The 20,686-nt window shown below is 49.4% G+C and overlaps 2 protein-coding genes across 2 annotated transcripts in view; both read left to right on the forward strand.

Annotated features, from left to right (window-relative positions):
- Window positions 1-3,086: 3,086 nt before the first annotated feature.
- LOC115310683 lies at window positions 3,087-4,426 on the forward strand. The gene has a single exon (XM_040206951.3). It carries the CDS (start codon window positions 3,087-3,089, stop codon window positions 4,422-4,424), a length of 1,338 nt encoding a protein of 445 aa, XP_040062885.1. The 3' UTR covers window positions 4,425-4,426.
- An 11,834-nt stretch (window positions 4,427-16,260) lies between these two features.
- LOC115325873 (ATP-dependent RNA helicase DEAH12, chloroplastic) overlaps window positions 16,261-20,686 on the forward strand; it is a 48,492-nt gene continuing 44,066 nt past the window's right edge. The window contains exon 1 of the mRNA XM_029986570.4: window positions 16,261-16,568. The gene's annotated coding sequence lies outside the window, so the exon portion shown is untranslated. The remainder of the gene's footprint in view (window positions 16,569-20,686) is intronic.

Consider the following 20,686-nt stretch of genomic DNA (forward strand, 5'->3'; position numbering starts at 1 on the left):
CTGCAGCAACGAAATAGTTTGTAACAAAACTATAAAAAATGTTAAAATTCTTACATATTCATTATTTTTTAATTACTTCAAGCCAATGTTTATGATGTTTATCACATAGCAATTCCAAATACCGTGTGGTTTTTAGGTAAAACTACTCCACCTTTCCATAAATATATCTTACTTCTCATGGTGAAGTAAGATATATTTATGGAGATGTCTACGTCGCCTGACGTATTGAGAAGTCTACGTCAGCTGATGCCGCCCGTCGATTAGGCATCGCGTTTCGGAGCGTGAGGAGTTGCCCTCGGATGCAAAGGGCACAACGTGCCTGCTATGGCTACGCACTGGCGGCACCTCCGATTATCAACACGATGCCCGCCGTTTCTTCCCTTGCTGCTGAAAAGACGGACAAGGGCATGGGCGTACCAACCTGGGGGGGGAGCTTGCCCCCCCCCCAGTTCTCAGAGGGGGGGGGGGCATGGCATCTGTTTTGACCCCCCCCCCCTCTGAAACAGCCACCACTGGGCAGGGCAAACACTGGCCGGCGGCGCCCAAGGGATACCAAGGGCACCGCCCCGGCCCTGAGCGAGGGGGGGGTCTATAGTTTGCCCCCCCCCCCCCTCAAAAACAGGTTGGTACGCCACTGGACAAGGGGAAGCGGCAGTAAACTTCGTTCTTTCTTTGAACCTAATCGTGTCAGCTACCGTCGCCGGTGGCGTGCTGTGCGGCGAAGAGGCGTTAAGAAACGACGCCAGGTTGTGGTGTGAGAGTTAAATTTCAAAAATCGTTTTCTCGCTTAAAACAAAAATTACTTTGATTAAACTTTCAGAATAAAAAAACAATCAATTGTTCTTCTAACCCCACCATATTTTGCATTTTTACTTGGACCACCTCAGTGTGAAATAAACAGATGTTTATGCGTCAAAACACAATTTTTGGCAAGTTCAGGATTTTGTTTTTACTGCGAGATATTTATTTGAGCGGTTTAAACATTTTTTATAGATTATATACCTGCAGGGAAGCTGATAAGAAGTTCTATTAAGTCCCCGAAGAAATTAGATATTTTTTTTAAATAAAATAACAAAAATGTCAATATTTTCAGAAAAAAATGTGTTTTTTTATATATATTTAAATGAAACAAAACTGCACAAGCCCAACCACATTGCAAGTCAAAAGCCGTGCAGGTTTAGGAAAAATTATTGTTGACTGTTTCATAAAAAAGCTGATTTCTTTTTATAAATTATGGAGTGATACCTAGTTTCACGCTATTTTTAAGAGTTAAAACCGCGCTCACGCCATCAAAAATATTTTTGCGTCAAAAATATTTTAAGGCATGGCTACGGACAATGCGGCAAAAAACCATGAGTTTTTTCTTTTTTTTAGAAATCGAAGGTGGTCTAGAGTAGAGCACTCTACGCTAGAGAGCAGAGTAGCGTAGAGTTCCAGAGTTGCGCGCTCATCCCCGTAGCGCCGTCTTTCCTGCACAGCATGTTGATCCGGCTCCTCACGTGACTGCATTCGGCGAATAGTGGCGCCCCGCGTTCGAGGCGCGCGGCGAGCACCGTCCAGGTGCCCAGCACCCGCCCCAACCCCGACCTCCTGTGGCTCAAACTCCGCGCCCGCAGAAGGCAGGCCCAGCGCCGCTCATGGCGAACCAGCCACCCTGAAGACATCCTAGCGTACAAGCGTCTCGACGCGGACTTCAGGCGCCATGGGCGACGACTAGCCAGGAGACAGTGGCGTCTCCTGTGCGCCTCCTTCGGGGCCCCAGGAGGGGGAAAACGTGCGTGGAAAATGGTGCGGACGTTGGGCGGCCTCCCGGTCCCGCGCAGCCCCGTGCTCTGCTTGGCAGCACACCTACATCTGTCCCCGACCGAGATGGCGAATTTCCTGGCGGACTCGCTCTTCACGGCCCCCACCCCCCCCTCCCCCGGGCACGCCCCCTCCCATGTGGTGGATGTTTGAGGCCCCGACGGCCCCCGCCATGCAGGCCCCCGACGCGGACTTCAAACTGCACGAGCTGCGGCACGCGCTGCAGTCCGCCCCGCGCCGACGCACAGCACCAGGCCCCGATGGGATCACCGCCCAAGCCCTCCGGAACCTGGACGAGGGGACCCTGCCACAGCTCCTGGCCTTCTTCAACAACATCTGGCGAACGGCCAGGCTCCCCAGCGAGTGGAGGGAGGCTGTGGCAGTCCCCATCCCCAAGCAAGGCAAGGACCCCAACAACCCAAGCTCATACAGGCCCATCTCTCTGACGTCATGCCTCGGAAAGACAATGGAGAGAATGGTCCTGCGCCGCCTCAACTACCACCTCGAGGCGGCAGGGGCCTTGCCTGAATGCTTCTCGGGGTTCCGGACCAAGCGCTGCACGGCGGACTCCATCGGGGACCTCGTCAGCTCGCTCGAAGAGGCCAAGGCGAGAGGACACTCCGCGGCACTGGTCCTACTCGACATACGCCAGGCCTTTGATGCGCTGCCACACGCTCCGATCATCGACGCCCTGCGGGGGCTCGGGGTCACCGGGCGGCCGCTGGGATTCGTCCAGGCGTTCCTCGGCGGCCGCACGGTGACCGTCAAGGTGGGCAAGGACAAGAGCTCACCGCGGCACCTCACGCGCGGAGTCCCGCAGGGCAGCGTGATCAGCCCACTCCTCTTCTCGGCCGGGATGTCATCTGTCCCGGCGGCAGCCCGTGCGGGGGGCACGGCGCGATACCCCGTCAACGTCGCTGTCTACGCGGACGACGTCGCGTTGTGGGTGACCGGACAGGGCGGCCGAGAAAGATGGAGGGCTGTGGCCGAGCTTCAAAGGGCGCTGGACAACGTCATCTATCATCTCAGGCAGCTCGGACTCACTGTGTCGGGCGGAAAAACTCGGGCGCTCATCTACGCCCCGCGTCCGGCCTCATTCCGACCGACACTGCTCATCGAGGGGCAACCGATCATCCACGAGCAGAAGGTCACATACCTGGGCCTTGTCCTGAACAGGAGGCTGACGTGGGGGGCGGCGGTGGCGAGCGTAGTCCAAAAAAATGCGGCGCCGCATGAACACCCTGCGGTCGCTCGCCGGCAGCACTTGGGGGGCATCCCAGAACATGATGCTCCAACTACATCAAGGACTGGTGCTGTCGGTGGCGCTCTACGCGCTGCCGCTGCTCAGCCTCAACACCTCACAGGCAGCAAACCTCGAGACAGTCCACCGGATCGCACTTAGGATCTGCCTCGGCATATCCAGGTCGGCGGCGTCCATCCCGACGTACACGGAAGCTGGAGCCAACACCGTCAGCAACCATCTCCAAAAGCGCGCACTTGGGCACCTCATCCGCATTTCCACCTGCGAGTCCGCGGCACCGCTGCTGGCACGCATCGCGGAGAGGCCCGAGTCGCGCTTGGGGCAGCTTCTGTGCGTTTTGGGGGACGTCGCAGGCCCTGCTCCGGCGATCACTCCCCTCCCACCATTGCACTCCGACCCCCATCCACTGACTGTCCACCTCCGAGTCGACGGGATGGGCCCTCGACGGAGGACGGCCGACGTCGTGGCCAAACAGCTGACGGAGGACCACATCGAGCGGCACCACCCCGGCTGGGCAAGGGTGTACACCGACGGCTCCGTGCGGCCCAGCGACGGCTCGTCGACGGCGGCTGTCTTTGTGGAGAGGGCAGACCTGGGCGTGGGCGAACGGTTCGCCTTCCACGCCACCAGCACCACCACGGAGCTGGCGGCGATCCTTCTGGCGCTGCGCCTGATCCACTACAAGAGCCGACGCCCGGACAGCTGGCTGCTGCTCTCCGACTCCCAGGCGGCCCTGTCTCAGCTGTACGGGCTCGAGGGGGCATGCCCCCTCGCTCGGGAGATCGCTGGTGAGGCTCTGCTTCTCGGCGGCCTCGGCCACCGCTTGGCGTTCCAGTGGGTCCCGAGCCACTGCGGGATTCCTGGCAACGAGCGCGCGGACGCCCTGGCGGAGCGGGTCCATGACGCCGCCGAGTTCCGGACGTCGGACGTGGGCCCCTTCGCCGACGCCAAGCTTCTTATCGCACGGGAGGCCGCCGCAAACCACCCGGACGAGCGGTACGCGGCCGGGGACCGACCGGCGAAGCCCCCTCGGGGCACGGGCCGTCCAGCCGCCGCAGTCGTCCACAGGATCCGGACGGGGTGCGCCCTGACGCCGGCACGGATGCATCTCCTGCGCAACGAGGCCGACCCGGAATGCCCGACCTGCGGAGAATGGTCGGATCTCGACCACCTCCTCCTGACCTGCCCGGCACACGCTGACGTCCGGGCGGCCATGACAACATCCCTCGCCGCACTGGGGCTGCCCTGCAACACCACAGAACAAATACTGAGACCCAGGGGCGACCGGCGCGGCAAAGACCGCGCGCTCAGGGCCCTACTGACCTTTCTGGAAGAAACCGGGCTCCTGTGGTCCCTCTGAACTTCCTCTGGGCGCCCGCCGACTGCGGAGCGGGGCCCTGACGGCTGTGCTCAGTCGTGCCCTGGACGCTCGCTTTGGCGCGCACCTGCCGCGTGCTCGACGAACGCACCCGGACTCCGGCGCGGATGGACTAGAGTGGGACCTCCCACCACACGACGTGGTCGCCCCGGACGATTGCTTGATCGCCGGACACCGCGCCGTGCCAGCCTCCAGCGCTGGACCCCCAACTCCCCCCGCCCCCCCATCCCCGGCCACCCGGTATTCGATGCAACTAAATTAATCCCCCTCGCGCGTACTCCGACATGCCCGCCCCCCCCTCCCCTTCTACAAATCTATTTCTATCTCCCCCCTCCACCCCCAACCTTTCTCCCCACACCCCTTTCCCCCCGAGAGCCAGTGACCAAGCGCCCGGTGCGCAACCACTATTGGCCCTCTCCTCCCCCCCCCCCCCCCCCCCCCCCCCCACCATCTTTCACAACGCTTAGAAGAAGAAAGCAGGGGTACGTACGGCGGGGCGCGTGCAACATCTACTTTCCTGGACGGCACTTGATCCGGCTCCTCACGTGATCGCATCTCGGCGAATAGCGGAGCGGAATAGACCCTTTGCGAAAGTCAGTCTACCCACCTTGTAAGGGGGGATCGGTGGCCGAGTGGGCTGAAGCGCACACCCAGCTCGACGCGCGTGAAGCGAAAGCTCGCGCTGCAGAACCCAGGGATCCTGGGTTCGAGCCCCACCCCTGCCCGTTTCGATCTGGAAGAGCATCGTACCGGCGTGCGGTCGTGTATCACTACTGCGTGGTGCACGTTAAAGACCCCAGGCTAGCAGTTGTACTGCACTGGCTAAATTGCTCATCTACAGCGTGTGACTCGTTGCAACTTTAAATGGCAGACCAACTACACGCTGTATAAATATCCCCACAACCCCCAATCAATTATTACCCACCTTGTGCAGAGCCAGACCCGACGCTCTAATGGCGGAACTACATTGTTTCTCCACACCAGAAAAATCGAACGTCTTCGAAAGCATAGAGCAGAAAAAGGAAAAGATGTTGGTCGTTTCACGTCACCTTCGATGCACGAAACCGAGGGTGCTTGATTTAGCCGCGCATGATCTCCTATCACCGCCATTAGAGCGGCAATATTGGAGCTTTTCGGACTGCCACAAGAGGACTCTGACTTTTGAAAAGGGTCTATTGGGAGAGTTTGGCCATACAATGGTTTGAATAGGCGAGCATCTCAGGGCCAACCACAGGCCTCGAAACAGCCCCTAGCGGTGGTCGTGAGCTCTAAATATGTGACACGCCCACTGATCTCTTTCTATTTGCTGGATCGCGTTTGACCAGCTACGCCTATGGACGGGAATGCGGCCACCGTCGGCCATCTTTTTGGTAGAGTTATATCATTTCTAGCCATCATAGTAATATGGCGGACAGGGCAAAGGCGGCTGGCTGCCATAAAATAGCCGTGGATCTACGCTGTACCGTGGGTGATATTTCGTGCTTGATTGAAGTTGTTCGACGAAGCAGACTCTTGAAACCCGGCGTGAACGTAGCCTCATCTTTGAGGACCCGGCGAAAGTTTTACGAAAGCGCAGCACCGGAGGAAACCAGCGCAGCTCACATGGAAAGCAGACTCCGTACCGGCGTCTGCTTTCGATGCGACTTTCGATGCGTGCTGTGATGCTTTTCGCAGGCGCTGTGAATTCGTGAAACTTTTACCGGGTCCTCAAAGATCGGGCTATGCCGTTCACGCCGGGTTTCAAAAACATGTTTCCTCAAACAAAATCAATCAAGCACAAAATATCACCCACGCTATTTTGATGGCAGCCTGCCACCACAACTGCCACAACGCTGTCTGTCTGCCATGGATGGACGATAGTGGCTGCCAACGTTACTAAAACACTCAGTTGGGAAACTCACCGTCGAAACCTGGGCCGCTGGCGTCCACTAAGACCAAGCTAAATGCGACAACAGTGCCACTCTTTATCATTTGTCTGCACTGCGGTCACCTTGAGCTTTTAGAAAGCATGTTTTTGCCTAAAAACAAACGGAAAAGACTCTTTTTGTATGAAATTTATTGGAGTTTAGTACAAAATGAAAGGCGCGTGATGTTTTTAACATCTTTAGTTTGCAAGGTTTTGCGGAACAATTAATATTGTTTTTATACAACCATGCCTCAGCGGTGCTTTCAGGTAGCGCGTCCCGACCTAGGTGCATTTTAACTTCGGTAGTACAGGGTGTCACAAAAGAAAATTTACACGGTCTTTTTGACCGCAAAATTAGACTAGACGTCGCCGAATGCTCATTCTCCGCCCAAAGGTAGAGGTAGAGGTCACAACCAGATGCCAAAGTTTCAGCCCGATCCAATATCTTAATCAAAAGTTATAAGTGATTTTCTGAAAAGTTCAATGGCGCCTGTATCGGCGCCAAAATGGCCGACTAAAGCCGAAATAGAAGTGGCGTGCAGTTCCTCGAGTGGCCGCTGCGGGAGAAATGGCGGCGTTGTGTTCGCCATTAGCTCGGTTCTGGAGGACAGATCGGGCTAATGCGTGGGATTGGCATCTAAATCTCGATTATTTCCTTTTATATCGCTGTCTATGGCAAGAAAATGACACACTGTTATTCCTCGGTGGGTTAAGAGGCTAATAAATGAAGATTTTTCGGCGTATGGCCACAAACTTTTATTCAGGCGAAAAAGAAGTCGGCCCTTAGCATACGACGCGTAGCCTCAGCAGTCCTCTTCTCCGACCAGTCTCCGACAGCGTTGCGAAAAAATGGCGGTCGTCTCCTCTCTGCTCCCTTCTTTCTCTCTCGCTCCTTCGGCGCTCTCCTCCCTTTCATTTACTTTTCTCCTAGCCGGCGCCTTCGTCGCCACACCCACTGGAGTAGCGTAGAGCAGACTTGTACACGTTACTGAAAAATAGTAAGGAATTACATTTACAATTACTCGAGGCTAAATTGTAATTTATTACAATTACAATTACCCTCCCATGAAAGTAACTGACCGTTACCCCAAAAAGTAATCCGTTACTTTTGTGGCGTTACTTTTAACATTATTGTCCTGAAGTAAGAAACAAAGGGAAGAGGGTTATTCAAGTTCTTATTGTTGCAACCTGTTCCATTTAATGACCTTGAGTATTTTGAGCAACAGCTGGCTCTCGAATGTCTTGTCAGACATTTTGCATTATCTCTTACTCAATATGTCGACTGCTATGCTGAACACCATTTGAGCTGAGGCACTGGATGGGAGTGCCATATTGTTCCTCACGAATGCTTCAGGCTCTGCATTGAACTTTTCAGTGAAGCAAGGGAAGTACTATTTACCTCGAATGTAGAGCAAAGCTTCGTCGTTGCAGCCGTTGCCTGCTATTCGAGAGATTTAGTAGATTCTTCCGATACCTCCGATACCCGCGATAACGGTAGCCGATAACGATATGATGCATACGCAAAGATGGCGGCGAAGTATCGGATATTGTTATTGGAGTCATCGGACCGATCTACTAAAATTCTCCATTCTCTAAATCGCGAAGCTGTAGAAGTCATCAATAGCAAAACATAGTTGTAACAGTAAGGTTATAATTAAATAATAAATAAGGTTTGGCTCGATATTCTTCTTCCTTTGGTTCTGAACAGTTCGAGCCTCACTTGAGACGTTGGTGAATAACAAAAAGATTCCAGTATATACATATAAGAAATAAAAAAAAAAAGAAGGGCACTCATTACAACAATTAATTAGAACGTCGGTTAAAACAGGGAAATGTAAACGCACGTTTGCCGTGTGTACTTTTCTTGGTGCCGTTCAAAAACGCACGGAGCACGAACCGACTGCGGTTTACTCCGGTGTTCTCCAAGCCGCCTCGGTGGCTCCGAGGCGAGAGCGCCGGCCTACGGATCCCCAGGTGGCGGGTTCGAATCCCGACCGAGGTGCCCGCAATCTGACGGAGGCTTATTGCGGAGAAGGCGCCGTGTAACCGAGCTTTCGGTTGCGCGTCAAAAGATCCCCAGGTGGTCCAAATTAATCCTCAGTCCTCCGCTGGGGCGTGCCAGATGCCCTCGTAGGTTTGGCACGTAAAACACCCAAATTTGAAATTCGGTGTTCTCCAGATAGACGCCCACTGATGCCACGGGCAGCAAAGTGTAGAGTACTAAGTAAGGCGCGCTATGGCCCCACTCACGAATTTCACTCTCTCCTCAAGCCCAGAATATCAAGTCTACGTCAGCCACCATTATGTTCTATTTGTAAAAATATCTGCTTGAGATAAGATGCGTCCTGCTGGGGCAAAACAGGAAGAAGAAAGGAAGACTGTTACCATTTTCTAAGTGCTCGTAAAAAGCTGACTCACAAAAAGGGTAGGGCAGACGGAGCGTTGTCTCCTGTTGTGAACTTATGAGAATGGTCGTAGAAGAACGTTGTTAAAGGGAAGATGGGGCACTTCTACATTTGCGAAAAAACGCTTGAATTGCGTTCATTTGGCCTTTAGATTAACAGATATCAAAATTGTATTTCAATGCGACGCGCCGGAGAGCCATACGAGCAATTTCAAAATAGGACTGAAGCCCCGCCCCCCTAGCCTTGGGCAGCCAAAAGAGCCGTCAATGACGTCACGGACAGCGACTGTCTTTCGCGTTTTTTTCGCGTTTAACAATACTTACGCAGCAAATGGTTTGGGTATTCGGGTTCACGGGGTAAAAATACACTAGAATTCACTTCTAACTCATTTTTTCCAAGAAGCTCCGTAGCTTCCCTTTAATTCTTTTCAGTGCACTTACCGCCTCGAGCTTCTCGAAGAGGCGCACAATCACTTGGCGTCCACCTCTCCCCGTCTTCGATCGCAAAGAAAAAACAAAGGGACTAAAAAAAATCGGATATAACTTGCCCCCCGCCCTTCTTTTTTTTTCGTGAATTGTTCATTTTGATTTTTTGACATTGATGTTAGGGTCTAAAAAAATGATAGATTCAGGGACTTGGTGTTGCAAAAAAAGGCTTTGCGGAACTAAAGTGTGCCAAGCCTCCCTTTGCGCTGGTCGATTCGTGTGACAGTGTCACTGCGCTCGACTTTACAAAAATGAAAAAAAAAAAAACCTTTATTTAGAATGGGGGCGGGGGGGGGGGGGTTGGTTCTGACAAAAAAATGTAACGGATTACAAGGAATCCGTTACGTAAAAAATGTAAGGGAATTACTTTAAAATTACTCTAGAAAATATGTAATTATTCCGTTACAAAAATACTGATAAATGTGAGGGATTACAAGTAATTTCGTTACTTGTAACGGATTGCGTACAAGTCTGGCGTAGAGTTCCTGTATATGCTCCCCCGAAGGGCAGGGGGGTAAATGTGGGTGAGGAGGAGTGGCAAATCCCGCGCGCCGACATCCTGGGTCCCGAGTGAAAGATCGCGAAAGAGAGCGACAGAACACGAGAGAAAGAAACCAATGTTGCCAGCTGAAGGACGACAGTCACAATGGAAATCGCGAAGACTGAAAACTCTCAGCAATATAAACAGTGATAGTTTAACGTTGGAAACTAAATTCTGAGCTATTCTAAGGTTTATAAAAAGCAGCATACTCATTACGCTGCATTAACTTCCCTTCAGTCGAAATCTCGAAAATCTGGTAGTTACGTGGTTTCGTATTTCCGGGCGCGGGTGGCCGCGCCCGGAAATACGAAACTCAACCAGATAATCGAAGCCGGTTATCTGGTTTTGTTTAGTGTTGACGGGAGGCCGTACATCTGCGTGCTATGCAAAAAGAAAGCTTCGAAAGGAACGCGAATATCTTTCCACCGGTAAGTTCGTGGATTGTTGAAGTTCATGACACTGCCCTGATGATATATTTGTGAAATCGAAGGCAGTTGGTAACCATGTGGCACCCCGAGGGTCTGCCTGCATACTCCGCCGCTTGCGCCAGCCAGAATGCATGGGAAAATGGCGGACCTTTTCCTCCAGAGTTAGTATGTATGATCTCTATGCCTGAAGTGGGAGCATATACAGCTATATACAGGAACTCTAGAGTAGCGTAGAGCCGTATATTAGGAGTAGCGCAATCTAGAACGCCATCTCTCGGCGACTAGTGGCGAACGCCTGGGGCAACGTTACGCCTGGGGGTTCCAACCATAGAGTTATTATAATGTACGCTAGAGGTTCAAGTGGCGCTAGTGTGCTGACGCAAATTGAAGCAGACAGCAACCAGTCGAAAATGGACTTCCGGTAATGCATTTCTATCGGAAAAGTGAGTGCATTTTCTCCCTGCGCTCGATCATAAGAGCAAATATCCCAAATAATTCGTACGTACTAGGTAGCTTGGAACATTTCTCAGTCAGGCCGACAAAATAATTGGTCAGTTACGGCGTTTTTCTTTCGAATTCGTCGCATTAAAAATGGTACTAAAACGGCTTCGTGCGTGTATTTATGTGCACTGTCGGACATTGTTAGCGCGAACGCGGCGTCGGCGATTTCCAGCATGGGGGTTAGGCGAACGTAGGACATCTGGAAAATCAAGAGCGGCGGCAAGAACTACGCAGTTACACTGGATCAGTAACTCGCAGTGCATGTACGATCAACATAAATTGAAGGCCACGTAATCTATTCCAATTTTAAATAAGCAAGTATCGCTTTATTCTTTCTGCCCTGAGCGAAGCTGCTTGTTCTCCGTTCAAAATATCACCCGCACGCTCGATAGCTTTGAGAACAAGTGCACGATAAAAGCTGCCCGGCAGAGAAAACAATACGAAGAGACACCTTTCATAGCCCACGGACTTTATTCTCTACGTTTTGAAGGTTTTTTCGCGCTCATGCACGACGGGATCATTTTCATATGGTGACAGGACTGGTATATTATCAATATACATGCGTCACCGGAATGCTGGCGAGCCTTGAACACACTCTATGTTCGTTTCTATTGTAATTTTGCTTTGAATCGTCGCTTGTTTTTACACACCTGCTGCGGAACACGCGTTTGGGACTGAAATTCGGTACGACCCAAATAACCAAAGTGTTCCGTGTTATTTTCCGGCGAATAGACAAGATGCACGCGCGTTTTCCCATAGGAATGCAAAGGATCGAGCACCGCAAAAGTAGACTGGTTGCTGTCTGCTTCAATTTGCGTCACAGAAGTCGCATAGACACTAGCGCCAGTTGAACATCTAGCGTACATTATAATAACTCTATATGGTTCCAACCCCGGTCACAAATGCATGGGGAACGTTAGAAAATCGCTGTTTTTGATTATTTTGGCGATGTACGGCACCACAACAGCTTTTGACATAATAAAGGAACAGTTTACAATAATTTGCGCTAAGTTGTGTGCCATGTAATAACGTAACTTTTTTTTCTTTTTTTATTTCTTGAGCGGCCTTGTGCAGCAGACGACGCGGCGACGTCACACTATTCACGTGACCCGCTCCAGCCAATCCATAAACTCCATCACACTGACAGGGTATTTATGCTCGCCGAGGTTTTTAGTTGTACGTGACATATGAGAGCTCAACTACCCAGAACAGGATTTGCGGCTCGAAATTCGGTTTCTTTCCGCCCGAAAACCGCCGATCAAGAACTGGCCGGTTCGAGTCTCGCTCACTCTCTTTTCCGCGGTCACGGGCCGTTTTCTAAGGTATCGATGCGACCACCAAATTTAATCAAAGTCGTGGGTCACTGAAAGCACACATTCAATATTAAAAATAGAAAAAAAATATAAAACCCATTTTTTGTGGCTTCTAAAAAGCTGCAAATACGTTGATTGAAAAAGAAGTTCCACACAACCGGAAGCATCCTGTGCGTCCGTCGCTTCGACTCGCGGGGACGGCGATGGTAGCGGACGGCGGGCGTGGGACCTCTATTTCAGAACTGTCGTTCGCGGTACCGGCGAATTTTGTCTGCCTTTAAAAGAGAAATTCGGGACTGATCAAAAGAATTGGTATTCATGCCGTACGACACGCCCGACCACCAAGCCAATTTGCACGAAAACGTCGCCGAGCCGTCGCTCCCTTCTCGTGGCTGAAGACATCGCTCGCGCAAACGTCAAGCACGACGTGTATAATTCGAGTTGAATATGCACGCGTACGATTTCTTTACTAGGTGCGAATGTCGCCAATGCGTGGTGCTTCCCGACTTCGACCCGGGAGTGCTTTTGCTAGAGGAAAATCGGCAACAACTTTCCAACTTACAGTTTATCGGCTGAATTATTACTAAGGAAAGAGATCCCTCAATATCGAGATGCCGTTTGCTCTACTGACGTCTAACCCCTGGTTGGCTCAGTTGGTAGAGCGCTCCACCTATAAAAGAAAGGTCCCGGGTTCGATACCCGGACCAGACGGATTTTTTCGGTCGCGCACCAGTCACCTAGCTGTGTTTGGAGTGTTGTGTTTGTCCTTTGTCCCTCTTGTTCCCCTTCTCCAGGGTTTATTTTCATCATTACTGTCCAGCTCGCTTGCACCTTTGCATTTTTTTTGCATTATAATCATAACCTTAAATTGCAAGCTTCACCCTTGTTGGTGTTAGACTGGTGGCGGCTGATAAAACCCGTTTGCTCTACTGACGTCTAACCCCTGGTTTGCTCAGTTGGTAGAGCCCTCCACCTGTAATGGAGAGGTCCCGGGTTCGATACCCGGACTAGACGGATTTTTTCGGTCGCGCACCAGTCACCTAGCTGTGTTTGGAGTGTTGTGTTTGTCCTTTGTCCCTCTTGTTCCCCTTCTCCAGGGTTTATTTTCATCATTACTGTCCAGCTCGCTTGCACCTTTGCATTTTTTTTGCATTATAATCATAACCTTAAATTGCAAGCTTCACCCTTGTTGGTGTTAGACTGGTGGCGGCTGATAAAACCCGTTTGCTCTACTGACGTCTAACCCCTGGTTAGCTCAGTTGGTAGAGCGCTCCACCTGTAATGGAGAGGTCCCGGGTTCGATACCCGGACCAGACGGATTTTTTCGGTCGCGCACCAGTCACCTAGCTGTGTTTGGAGTGTTGTGTTTGTCCTTTGTCCCTCTTGTTCCCCTTCTCCAGGGTTTATTTTCATCACTACTGTCCAGCTCGCTTGCACCTTTGTATTTAATTGCATTATAATCATAACCTTAAATTGCAAGCTTCACCCTTGTTCGTGTTAGACTGGTGGCGGCTGATAAAACCCGTTAGCTCTACTGACGTCTAACCCCAGGTTTGCTCAGTTGGTAGAGCCCTCCACCTGTAATGGAGAGGTCCCGGGTTCGATACCCGGACTAGACGGATTTTTTCGGTCGCGCTCCAGTCACCTAGCTGTGTTTGGAGTGTTGTGTTTGTCCTTTGTCCCTCTTGTTCCCCTTCTCCAGGGTTTATTTTCATCATTACTGTCCAGCTCGCTTGCACCTTTGCATTTAATTGCATTATAATCATAACCTTAAATTGCAAGCTTCGCCTTTGTTGGTGTTAGACTGGTGGCGGCTGATAAAACCCGTTTGCTCTACTGACGTCTAACCCCTGGTTAGCTCAGTTGGTAGAGCGCTCCACCTGTAATGGAGAGGTCCCGGGTTCGATACCCGGACCAGACGGATTTTTTCGGTCGCGCACCAGTCACCTAGCTGTGTTTGGAGTGTTGTGTTTGTCCTTTGTCCCTCTTGTTCCCCTTCTCCAGGGTTTATTTTCATCATTACTGTCCAGCTCGCTTGCACCTTTGCGTTTAATTGCATTATAATCATAACCTTAAATTGCAAGCTTCACCCTTGTTGGTGTTAGACTGGTGGCGGCTGATAAAACCCGTTTGCTCTACTGACGTCTAACCCCTGGTTTGCTCAGTTGGTAGAGCGCTCCACCTGTAATGGAGAGGTCCCGGGTTCGATACCCGGACCAGACGGATTTTTTCGGTCGCGCACCAGTCACCTAGCTGTGTTTGGAGTGTTGTGTTTGTCCTTTGTCCCTCTTGTTCCCCTTCTCCAGGGTTTATTTTCATCATTACTGTCCAGCTCGCTTGCACCTTTGCATTTAATTGCATTATAATCATAACCTTAAATTGCAAGTTTCACCCTTGTTGGTGTTAGACTGGTGGCGGCTGATAAAACCCGTTTGCTCTATTGACGTCTAACCCCTGGTTAGCTCAGTTGGTAGAGCGCTCCACCTGTAATAGAGAGGTCCCGGGTTCGATATCCGGACCAGACAGATTTTTTCGGTCGCGCACCAGTCACCTAGCTGTGTTTGGAGTTTTGTGTTTGTCCTTTGTCCCTCTTGTTCCCCTTCTCCAGGATTTATTTTCATCATCCAGTAGCTCAGTGGGAAAGACGTCCGCTTCGCACGCGGTAGGACCGGGTTTGATCCCCCGTGAAACCTTTTTTTTTTTTTCAGACATTTTCTGATGTTTACATTTCTTTTTCTTTTTCTTTGCAATTATCACTGAAGAAACTAACAAAAAAAAAATATAAGAAACAAATGTTGTGGACGACACGTCGCTGAATTAAATGGTATGGGATTTCCTTTTTGACACCTGCGAACTCAATGTAATCACTTTCCACAAAATGCAAGGAGCATCCGCTTTCCGAGGTGCCCGTAAATGGTCTACAGGAATTGCTGCCAGCCATTGGTCCCGATCCCGTTGATCTTTCGGAGACTCTGTCGCACAATGCCACTTTTTTTCGGACGCAGGACATGTGAGCCAGCTCTTCACGCAACATCTTGGGTGTATTCTTTTCGGAGCCGATCATGGAAATTCACCACGGGCACTTACTACTCATCTCCAACTCCTCAATGTACAAAACAACTCATCTTGGAGTACAGAACAACGAGCGGAACATACATAACTGCAAAAGAATCGCACGGCGAACAGTTCCCATACGCCGCATGTCGTCTGCTACGGAATGGAAAGAAAAAAAAAAAAAAAAAACTCGGTCGGGTGTAGTCACGTGACTTCCGCCACTCACTCTCTTCTCTCCACTTCTCCGACCTCCGTCGGGTTTCGGTTTCGGTTTAGAGCAGTTGCGTCTTTTGGCTTTATTAAAAAAATACGCTACTTTGTTGCAAAATATTAATTGGGTAGTCCTCCGACACCATAATAAAACGCCTGGCAAAAAATGAAAAAAAAAAAAAAAATTGGGGGGTGTCAGTGTCTTTTTAAAACAATCGTCTGCCTCAAACGCCATTACCTTGGAAATTGCATTCTCAAAAGTTTCACACGCATCCAATATTATTAAAAACTTCGATAAAGTGTTTAGTGCGTTACCAACTTCACGACGGACTCGTTTCGAAAAGTGTGAACTTGGCGTTTATTTTTTAATCAGCAGTGCTGAGTCGATCTCTATGGAACCCTGAATACCACGTGACTCGCGCCGAGTTTCTCAGTCGACCATGTTGTCGGCGAAACACGCGGATCAAAGGATTGCGCTACCCTAGTCGAGCGCAACGTCTGGGACGTTTGACGTGGAATGACCCGCTGTACATGCCCTGGACTATCGTTGACTGCACATTACAAAACGACATATCGAACCCGTCTTTACAGCCACGCCGAAACGCTAACATATTTTGTTGATAATTCGAAAGCCTACAACAACGTGACAAATGCCGATTAGCAAAATGTTTTTATTCCGAAACTATAGGAATTGGTCAAGGATTTTGAGCGGATGATACCCACAGGGAAAACGAAAACCTGTCCCTAGCAGAAATTTCCCTACTGCTCGAGCTTGCTCGATATAATCCTGTCGACCCTGCCCTCTATCGTCCTTTTTGTGTATTGTATTTATATTTTGTATATTATAAAACTTTCTCATAAACAAGCTCATTACTGTTGTTAAACAAGGCGTTGTTTATCTGGAGCGTTTATCAATGGTAGGTACAATCATAGGGAGAGAGACGAAAGCTAGGGAACAACTCGCCCAACTCGCCCGCATTGCCCGTTGCCCCGAGCCCCCGAGCGGCTGAGCGGCTGGGCCTGAGCGCGGGACTGAGGAGTGGAGGAGTGGGGCCGTGGTTGAGTGCGCTAGCCGTGGGGCACTGAGGCCGCCGTTCCGCGCAGCCGGGAGTTTGAGCAGTTTGCATCACATCACAATGTAGTGGCGAATAGACGTTCTAGGCGTCCTGTCGCTGATCGTATGATACCCAATGTCAGAGTCAGGTGCCGGCTTGCCGAGTCTTGCTTGTGTCGGGAGCGCAGCTTGTTTCCACCTTTCTGACTCCGCTTGCCTTGGTCCTTTGGTGAGTACGTCTTCGCAAATTGTTTACCTTTCTCGTGTGTGCGCTTATTGTAAATAGCCAATTCAATATGGTTCCATTGCATGCCAACTGAGGGGCGTACGTTGTTGCGTGTGTTAAAAAGACATTGGACAAAAAGACATCTGATACGTTGGTATAGTATTTTGAACATTGTGCGTTTTACCAAGCGGTCGTTCTCAGCTCTAGTTTTTTTTTTTTTTTTATTTATTTATTTATTCTCCCACAGGCGTACAATGTATGCACTCGAGATCCATGAACTAATCCACCGAACAAAGGAGGCATGATAATGAACGTTTATAGATAGACGTTATCTTTGTGTCCGTGGTATCTATGCTCGTGCTGCCTTTGTGACGGATATCGTGCCTGCAAAAGAGCAGGGTTTCAAAATTTGCGATCGTACATACGGAACAAGAGCTCCCGACTGTCGGCGCGAGTAGCGCAGATACGAAGAATTTTCAATCCTAGGGTCTTCGCCAAGAAGGGGAGGGAGAGAGTGGAGGAGGAGGGGAGAGAAAAGTTTGGCCAACCGTGCAAGCCAAAGTGAGCTTGTAAAATAAGTGTCTAGACGGTGGTTTAAAAGCGCAAAGGACTAAGAAGAGAAGAAGGGGACAGGACAGAGCCGCCATCAGACATGGTGCGGTTCCACCGGACTTGGTTGGGTTGTTTGGCTTTGCAAGACCTTCCCAACATCATGCAAAAAGAATATGCAAGATTGTCCGCTCCGAGATGTGGAGGCAGGTCCGATACTTCAGAACTTGCCTCTGGGTTCTTGCGGGTTGTGGAGACCCCGGTGGCGGCCAAGGACGAAGGTACAGAACCTTCCTTGACAGAGCAAGTAAGGAAACGGAATTCCTATGGTCTTCATATATTCCGCATATAAAAAGTCTCCGTGCTCAAAATAACCAACGCAAGGGAGAATCCGTAACGTTGTTGGGGGATGCCACAATACCGGCGGAGATAGGCAAGATACTCGAAAAAGGACCAAAATTCTGCACACCACCAAAAATGCAGGGCGTAGAGCTGGTGTCTAAGATACACGACATAGCGGCAAAGGCCCAAGAAGCTGATAGACTTCGATGTGTGGACGATTCTGTTGACGTGCTGCTACAGACTGGTCAAGTTAATGACAAGAATATGAGAATTCCCACTATTGTCAATTATTTCAAAACGAATGACCTAACCCTTCTAGTTTCTGATAAAGAAGGAGGTTTCGTTGTCATTCCTAGGTCACTCTACCTCGAAAAAGCAGGGCGGGCCATAGAAAAAAACTTTAACAAGTTGCATGATTTCAAAACCAAAAGTGTGAAGGCAAAGGCGCTTCAAATGTGCCACAGACTTGAGTTGGAGCAATTGAGGAAGACGATTACTGCTACCAAAAAGGACAGTCTGGATATGTTTTTCACAGCAAAAACTCACAAGAACGAATGCCCTTTTCGAGTTGTGGTCACTGAGAAAGGGTCTTGGCAGGGTCTAATGTCACGGTTCCTCTTAAGCCATTTGTCTAATCTCCAGCTGAATGACCCATTCCTAATAGCAAACTCGGAGGAACTTATTAAGTATCTGCAACTAAATGCGATGACAGTGCGCTTTGGGTTCTCACTTGATGTGGAGGATCTATTTTACTCAGTACCACACAACAAATTATTAGCAGCAGTAAGCGAATGTATTGAAGCCAATGGAACTATTTCCTTTCAAAACAAGTGCGGCATTCCGGTAGAGTCCTTTTTAGAACTTTTAAAGTTCTACCTTTCTGCTACAGTCGTCACTTTTGAAGGTGATTCTTTCCTACAAAAGAAAGGTATCTGTATAGGTTCCTGTGTGGCGCCTATATTATGTGATATTTACTTGGCCCAATGTGATCGGGCAGTAGCCAGTACACTTTTCAACAGCCATGTATCTCATATTTTTCGATACGTTGATGATTACCTCGTTCTTCTTCAACATCGCCCAAGTGAGAATGAGACGCAACTATTCAACATCATCCAATCTAACTTTTTAGAAAATGGCCAGGGTCTCAAGTTCACCCAAGAGACACCAGTGAACTCCAGACTCCAATTTTTAGATCTAAGACTGGTTTTCTCTGACAACCACGCTTGCTGGATGTATTCCCCTCGATCGAAGAAAGGTCTTTTACAGTATGATTCGGCTCATTCCAAAATTATTAAAAGAGGAATTGCCAAAAATTGCCTGAATACAGCTCTTAAAAAATCTTGCGTACACTCAGCGGGGGAAAGCTTTGATGCTCAAGTACAAAGACTGAAAGCGTCGGGATATCCCAGTTCGATAATATATGAAGTCGCGGAATCCTTGATGACCTCAAATAAAAAACATGACACTGAAAAACACAAGCAACACCGACCGACAGTTCTGCCATATATACACCGCTTGTCCCACAACTTGAAGAGAACAGCTGCGAAGTTTCAAGTCCAAGTCGTGCTTTCAGCTCCGGACAAACTAAAAAGGCTCTGCCCTAAGATCAATTGCCAACAGCATCAACAGCAAGAATGCAGTGTAAAACATCGACTCAAGTATGTGGAATGTCAAAGTGGAGTGATATATCAAATACCATTTACTTGCGGCAAAGTGTATGTAGGTCAGTCGGGGCGATGTATCAATACGAGATTAAGAGAACATGCCCAAACGTTGAAATCAGCACCATCGGGACATCTTGCGGTGCATGTCAGAGACTGCAAATGCTCACCAACATTCACCAACACCAAAGTTCTGAAGCGGTTCCGTGACAAAAACATTAGAGAGCTGTACGAGGCTCAAGTCATCCTCACCAGTGGCGACAAGTGTATAAGCGCCCCATCAGTGACCCTAACACAGAAAGAACTTCAGTTCCTTTGGTGTATGCCCTAAAGACTTGAAACACAAAAAGAACTTCAGTTCTAGCGGTGTTTTACCTCAAGACTTTTTAGCCGGTCGCTATGCCTAATGTTTTTTTCTTTTTTCCTACTATTCAATTTTTTTTTTATTATTTTTTCATTTTGCTGTATAGACAGTTTTTTTTTTTTTACGTGACAAGTACTTTGCCTTCAGCTGCAGTCAAAATATTTTTGTTTCGATTTCTAAAACCAAATATGTTCTTAATAGCAGCAGTGACTTTAATTTTATTTCATTTTTCTTTTCTTCTTTTTCACTTCCACCTTGTCTTTCTCTAAATGCTCTATTAAATTTGACAGTTGTAAGTAAGCGCTCTGTCCTGTCCCCTTCTTCTCTTCTTAGTCCTTTGCGCTTTTAAACCACCGTCTAGATGTTCAACCAACTAGCCCCCCAACTAATTCTGATAAAATAAGTGTGCTGATCGTGTGTGTATAAAAGGACAAAAAAAAAGAAAGAAAAGAAAAAGAAAGACTTCAGTGGTGTTGCGCTTTATTTGTTGTATTTTCACCTTCTGAGCAAAGAGTATGTACTCTACTTGCTTGAAACAAATATCTCATCTTGCCCGAGACAGTGCGGGAGGAAACGTGGCAAGGAAAGCACACGAGCCGAATAGGATGCAGGAGTGCATTCTCTGTGTGCCTTTACACTCTTGGCAATTCCTTCTTTTAGGGACTGTTCCCACAGGCCGTGTTCGTTTTGCATTCTGGCGTGCGCTTGTTGTGCCTTTCACCACTTTGGGGTGAAACCACTGCTGCTTCACGCATCTTTATGTTTTGTACTGAGTCCAGAGGGTTGCTGCAGTCTTGCACTGTGATACTAGTGCTCTGCTATCTCCACTGTCGGGGAGGTCTTCCACTTGCTGCACGTCCACAGCGAGCTTCCTACCTTGGGTGACACTTCGGTGTTGCGTGAGCCTTGATTGGGCGTACCCAGCTAGAACCCGACAGAAGGCAACTAGTGGCACATGCAGGAGCCCAGGCATCTGAAAAATAAGCCACATACTTTTTGTTCTAGGTTTCAATGAAATCGCCGTCCAGCAGAGCTGTGGCCACGGTTTTTGGCTGATTGGGATCTTAGGTGAAAATTAATGTGCAACCACTCAAAGACAGGGCCTCAAGATATGAATGCTACAGTTGTCATGGCTCTGAACTATCAGCTCTCGGTTGGCTGATAAACCCTTTTCAAAAGCTCCTCGAGCAACATTGGCGGTCGCC

This window comes from Ixodes scapularis, unplaced genomic scaffold (genome assembly GCF_016920785.2).
Source record: "Ixodes scapularis isolate PalLabHiFi unplaced genomic scaffold, ASM1692078v2 PGA_scaffold1__304_contigs__length_218370807, whole genome shotgun sequence".
Taxonomy (NCBI): domain Eukaryota; kingdom Metazoa; phylum Arthropoda; class Arachnida; order Ixodida; family Ixodidae; genus Ixodes; species Ixodes scapularis.

Bases quoted from the DNA above. Each gene is read 5' to 3' on its own strand.
- LOC115310683 (XM_040206951.3), top strand. From the start codon at position 3,087: ATGATGCTCCAACTACATCAAGGACTGGTGCTGTCGGTGGCGCTCTAC.